Source organism: Lepus europaeus, chromosome 14 (assembly GCF_033115175.1).
Source record: "Lepus europaeus isolate LE1 chromosome 14, mLepTim1.pri, whole genome shotgun sequence".
In the NCBI taxonomy this organism is placed as follows: domain Eukaryota; kingdom Metazoa; phylum Chordata; class Mammalia; order Lagomorpha; family Leporidae; genus Lepus; species Lepus europaeus.
Genome location: NC_084840.1, coordinates 37,459,405 through 37,465,404, shown reverse-complemented (window position 1 = coordinate 37,465,404; position 6,000 = coordinate 37,459,405). Strand labels below are relative to the sequence as shown.

The 6,000-nt window shown below is 52.0% G+C and overlaps 1 protein-coding gene across 1 annotated transcript in view; it reads left to right on the top strand.

Annotated features, from left to right (window-relative positions):
• The first annotated feature begins 1,181 nt into the window (after nucleotides 1-1,181).
• The window catches only part of CAPN8 (calpain 8), a 70,630-nt gene continuing 65,811 nt past the window's right edge, over nucleotides 1,182-6,000 (top strand). Inside the window, exon 1 of the mRNA XM_062211336.1 lies at nucleotides 1,182-1,418. Coding sequence (XP_062067320.1) covers nucleotides 1,182-1,418 — 237 coding nt within the window. The remainder of the gene's footprint in view (nucleotides 1,419-6,000) is intronic.

The following is a 6,000-nucleotide window of genomic DNA, read 5'->3' as shown; positions in this document are numbered from 1 at the left end:
GGCCTGTGGCAGGGCCTCTCCATTCTCTGCCTCCCTGATTGCACGCCTTCTCTCTTGCCTGCTGCCAGGTCTCCCCTAGCCTCCCTCCCACGAGGACACTATGCAGTTAGGGCCGGGAGAATCTCAAGTTCCTTAGTTGTATTTGCAAACCCTTCTCCTAGATAAGGTACCATTTACTGTTTCCAAAGATTACCACCTGGTATCTTGGGAGACCATTTTCTAGCTTGCCATGCATACCCAAGCTCAAAAACCATTGATATGGTCCACACCCTTGGGGTGGTCAAGGCACGGGGAGCTGGAGCCCAGGGAGCAGTGACCAATCCAGGGTCACACAGTCCGTAAGTCCCTTCTGAGATCAGAACCAAGGCTCCCGATCCCCAGGCTTTTGTCCCAGCTCCTGGCTCCGAGGTGCACTGGCATTTGGGAGTTGCTGGGTGTCTTATGTGCAAATCTGAGCAAATTACACGCACAATCCCATCGCTCCTCCACACAAGCCTGTGAGCGAGGCTTTCCTATTATCTTCCATTTTACACAGGGGAAAGTGCAAGGGACAGGGGATTAGGTAGCTCGCTCAAGGTAGCAGAGCCGATTCCTGGTGGAGCTGGGACAGCGACCGAGGTGGTCAGAGGCGCAGACTTTCACTCGTGTGGAGCCTCCCTCCAGCGCGACTCACTCTGAACCTACCCTTGTCTGATACGGTGGCCCTGCTGGAAGAGAGGGAACCACACTTCCCTGCTTGGAAAGGAGACCCCTGCAGCCCCTTGTCCTCCTGTTCAGAACCATTCATCCCATTCCTCGGGGAGCCCCTACCTCAAGCCGTGCCCCCAGCCGTCTCGTCAGTCCCTGGGTCTGATGCTGGGCAATAGGTCTTACCAAGAGGTGAAGGTGCTTGGGATCCTGAGGGATTTCTTGGGCTAATGACCTGGGATGGGCCCTGGAAGGTTCCCAGCAGCCTCCAAGTTGTCTAGGAGAGGCAGACGGAGGAGGTGGGGCAGGTGCGTGTGCACCTTGGGTACATATTTGTTTCTAGCTGTGACTCACTTCCCTCTGCAGTGGGCCCTGGGGAGAAACGTTTACCTGCTCCACCTCCGTCCGTGCTGCCTTATAGCTCCCCTCCCAGTGGGGTAGGTGTCTGAGAACACAGCCGCCTGCCCTGTGTCCATCCCGCAGAGCCCTGGGCCATGGCAGCCCTGGCAGCTGGCGTGTCCAGGCAGCGGGCGGCTGCGGAAGGTCTTGGCTCCATCCAGAAAGCCGTGAAGTACTTGGGCCAGGACTTCGAGACCCTGAGGCAACAGTGCCTGGACTCAGGGGTCCTATTTAAGGACCCAGAGTTCCCAGCTTGTCCGTCAGCTTTGGGCTTTAAGGAACTGGGACCACACTCCCCCCAGACTCAAGGCATTGTGTGGAAGCGGCCCACGGTAAGGAGGCGGCCTCTGTGAGTGCCGGGTGGGGTGGGGACCCCTTGAGTCTGGCCAGGGTGGAGTTGAGGGAGACGTGGCTGCTGTGCCTCCCGAGTTCCTGATTCCCCCGTTTCAGACCCTTCTCGCCTCCTCTGCTTTTAAAAGCTGTTTTCAGAGGCAGTGAGGAAGAACCGACTTGGGCTCTGGGACCAGAGACAAGTTAGATTTGAATCTTGCCTCACTGTGGACAGATAAGTAACCTTGGTGAGCATCAGTTTTGTCATCTGTGAAGGTGTGCCATTAGCTCCTTATTTTTCTGGGAGATAAAACAAAGATAAATCTGATTATATTACCACAGAATATGTGGTAGGTGTCGCCCAGGCCCCCGGGGCCAGAGCACAGTGGGACAAGCCAGTGCTAGATGTGGTCAGCCCTGGGTCGTGAGGACAGCCCTCCGGCTGAAGGGTCCCTGAGTGGCCACTGCTTTGTCAGGGCGGAGCCGTGGCTCTGTGGATGCAGTGGAAGCCGGGGGCTCCTGGATGCCTTTACTGATGTCCACAAAGCCCAAGGTCAGGAGACAGAGAATTGTCCTCCCCAAACCCAGGCCTGCGACTTCTCCCTGGGTGGCCCTTCTTGAATGATTTCCCTGTGAGGGCCAGAGCCCCCTTCACCTAGAGTGCTTGTGAGAACTGGGGCCACCAGCCTGAGGTCTCTGTTCTGTGCGACACCTGAGTCTCAGAAGGTGAGCTGTTCGGTGAACATACTCAGCGGCCTTGGCCTTGATAACAGGAGCATCAGGGCATGGTTCCTGTTTGCCTGGCAGTGTTCGAAAGGGAAGATAGGAAGGGAATAATTCTCTGGAAATGATCAAAATCCCCGCTCCACTCCAGCTCTCCCTGCTCCTCTATCTCCACCCTATTGGTTTAGCACCACAGTTTGCACCTCTGGGAATAAGTCCTTCTCCACGTCTCCCTTCTGTCTACCCTGGCCCTTCTCCCCAGGGCCCTCTGAAACCTACTGGTCACCGTGGGCGAGGGCAAATCCAAGTGGGAAATCAGTCTTGGGCGGTGACTGCGAGGGTGATAGCCGTGTCCTGTCTGAGCAGGCGGCTTCTCAGCCACCGTTCTGTGCCAGGCATCAGCGCTGCCTTGTTTGGGAGGGCGGCTGCGGGGAGTGGAGGAATGGGCTGTGGTCTCTGCACCGGCAGAAACTGCGGGAGGGCTGACGCCAAGGGCAGGAGGAAGAAGTGCTCACTAGAGGCATAAAAGGATGTCACAGGGACTTGGGATGTTCGGCTGAGCACCCCGATCTGAAAACTTTAAATCCCAAATCTGAAAATGTTTGTGTGTATACCTGATGCCACAAGTGGAAGACTGCCCGCTGGACCTCACGTGACGGGTTGTGTGCACTGGAAATATCGTATAAACTTTCTTTCAGGCTGTGAGTATAAGATACAGACACACATGGGGCCGGTGCCGTGGCTTGCTGGGTTAATTCTCTGCCTGTGGTGCTGGCATCCCATATGGGCGCCAGGTTCTAGTCCTGGTTGCTCCTCTTCCAGTCCAGCTCTCTGCTGCGGCCTGGGAGGGCAGTGGGGGATGGCCTAAGTGCTTGAGCTCCTGCACCTGCATGGGAGACTGGGAAGAGGCACCTGGCTCCTGGCTTTGGATTGGCATAGCTCCGGCCGTAGTGGCCATCTGGGGGTGATCCAACGGAGGGAGGACCTTTCTCTCTGTCTCTCTCTGTCTGTCAAATAAAAATAAAAGTAAAAATAAAAAGAGATACAGACACATGTGCCCGAGTTGCATCCCCAAGATATCTCACCCTGTGTATGTAAGTATGCCAAAATCTGAAAACATCTGAAATCAAAACACTTCTGGTCCCAAGTATTTGGGATAAAGAATGTGCCACTTCAAGTGGAGTTGAGGGGAGGGGCTGAGATGGGGCTGAGGAGGGAACAGCACTTCCTTTTGTAGTCAGTCATGCATCAGTTAACCTTTGCCTAGTTTTCCTCCTTCCCTTTAAATTCATTTTCATGTTAAAAAATTTTAGTGAGCACATAATATTCGTGTTATGAATTTATGGGGTACAGTATGATATCCAGTACATAGATGCACCACGTAATGCTCCAGTCAGGGTAATTGGTATTTTCATCTTCAAATATTTATTGTTTTTATGTAAAGGGAATCTCTGGACACTTCTAATTATTTTAAAATATATAATACACAATTTTAGACTGGAATTACTCTCTGGTGTGCCATAGAATACTAGCTATTTTTTTTTAAAGATTTATTTTATTTATTTGAAATATAGAGTTACAGAGAGAGTTAGAAATAGAGAGATATAGGTCTTCCATCTGCTGGTTCACTCCCCAAATGGCCACAACAGCCAGAGCTGCACCAATCCAAAGCCAGGAGCTTCTTCTGAGTCTCCCACATGGGTGCAGGGGCCCAAGAACTCAGGCCATCCTCTACTGCTTTCCCAGGCCATAGCAGAGAGCTGGATTGAAAGAGGAGCAGCCAGGACTAGAACCAGTGCCCATGTGGGATGCTGGTGCTTCAGGCCAGGGCATTAACCTGCTGCGCCACAGTGCTAGCCCCCTTAATATTTTTAAAAGATTATTTATTTATTTGAGAGGCAGACAGAGAGAGGGAGAGATAGAGAGGTCTTCTATCCACTGGTTCACTCCCCAAATGGATGCAATGGCCGGAGCTGGGCTGATCTGAAGCCAGGAGCCAGGAGCCAGGAGCTTCTTCCTGGCCTCCCATGTGGGTGCAGGGGCCCAAGGACTTGGGCCATCTTCTACTGCTTTCCCAGGCCATAGAAGAAAACTGGATCAGAAGTGGAGTTGCCAGGTTTTGAATTGGCACCCATATGGGGTGCTGGCACTGCAGGAGGTGGCTTTACCTGCTATGCCACAGTGCCAACCCCCTACTTATTTTTAGATTGTGGTAAAGTCCACATAACATAAAGCTTGATGCATTCCCGCTGCCGTGCAATCATCGCCACACTCCATCTCCAGAACCTTCTTCATCTTGCAGAACTGAAACCCTGGACCCATTAAACAGCAATGCCCCAGCCCCTGCAAGCTACCATTCTACTTCCTGACCAAGAACCTGGCTATGCTGGGTGCCTCATATAAGTAGAATCAGACACACCTCAAGGTTATCCGTGTTGTAGCATGTGTCAGAATTTCTTCCCCACCCACTCACACCCCCCACCCCCCTTTTTTTAAAAAAATTTTTATTCAGTTATTTGAAAGGCTGAGAAATAGAGACAGGAAGAGAGAGAGGGAGAGAGGGAGGGAGCGGAGAGAGAGAGAGGCTGATGATTCACCCCCCCCCCCCCCCCATGTTGTTGCAATGGCCGGAGCTGGTCTAGACTGAAGCCAAGAGCCTAGAACTCCATCCTGGTCTCCCACCTGGGTGGCAAGGCCCATGTTCTTAGGCCATCCTCTGCTGTCCTCCCAGGCACATTAGCAGGGAGCTGGATCAGAAGCAGAGCAGTCAGGGCTTCAACCAGCGCTCTGATATGGGATGCCGGCGTCGTAGGCCTCAACCTCACCCAGGCACCACAACGCCGGCCCCTTCCTTTCTTTTTCAGGCTCAGTCGTATCACATGCTACATTTTATTCACTCATCCATTGATGGACACTTGGGTTGCTTCCGCCTTTTGGCTGCTATGAATCACGCTGCTGTGAACACGGGTGTGCCAATATCACTGATTCCAGTTCTTCGGCTAGATATGCAGCAGTGGGATTGCCGGATCATGGCGTAATACTATCTCAGGTTTTGAGGAATCGCCACCCTGTTTTACACAGCGGCTGCATCATTTTACATTCCCACCAGTGGTGCACAGGATCCCTGCTTTCCCACATCCTTGCTGCTGTTTGGTATTTCCTGGTTTTTTGGGACGGTAGTCATCCTCGTGGGTGTGAAGTGGTTTCTCGTTGTGCTTTTGCTGTGCATTTTCCTAACGCTTCCTGAGTTGAGCATCTTTTCTTGTGCTTATTGATCACTTGTAGGTGTGCCCTGGAGAAATGCCCATGCAAGTCCTTTGCCCATTTTCTAGGCAGGTGGATTCTTTTCTTTGCTTCACTTGCTTTTGTTTCACTTTTGAGGATGACTTCTAATTTCTTGGGGGATTTCTAAGTCAGCTGCCCAGATGCAGCTCTTATCATTTTGGTGCCCCCAGAGATGTTAATTCTTATCTGCCTTTGGAAAAAAGGAGCAGGGATCTATATTATATGTCATATATTGTAGGTTGTTTATAATTATATATCCTAGGCTGCATACTAGGTGTTTTTGCCCTTCCCATAACACATAAAGACGAATACTTGGATGTTGTCTGGAGCTCCTGTCTCTGCAGGGGTGTCTGCCTTGTCCGAGGCTGCGAAGCACAGGGTTCGCCTGGGCGCTTGTCTCAAGGGTTGGACAACAAGTTTGCCCAGATAAAGATCTCAAGGTCAAGCTGGGACTCTCAGGATGAGCTTTTGGTTGTTCATACTCCTAAGGCAGTTTTTCCCACTGCTATTAGGCAGAACAACAGTTCCGTCACAAGCAAAACGACTGGCTGTGCAGGATCAGGGAGCGCTCCTGGC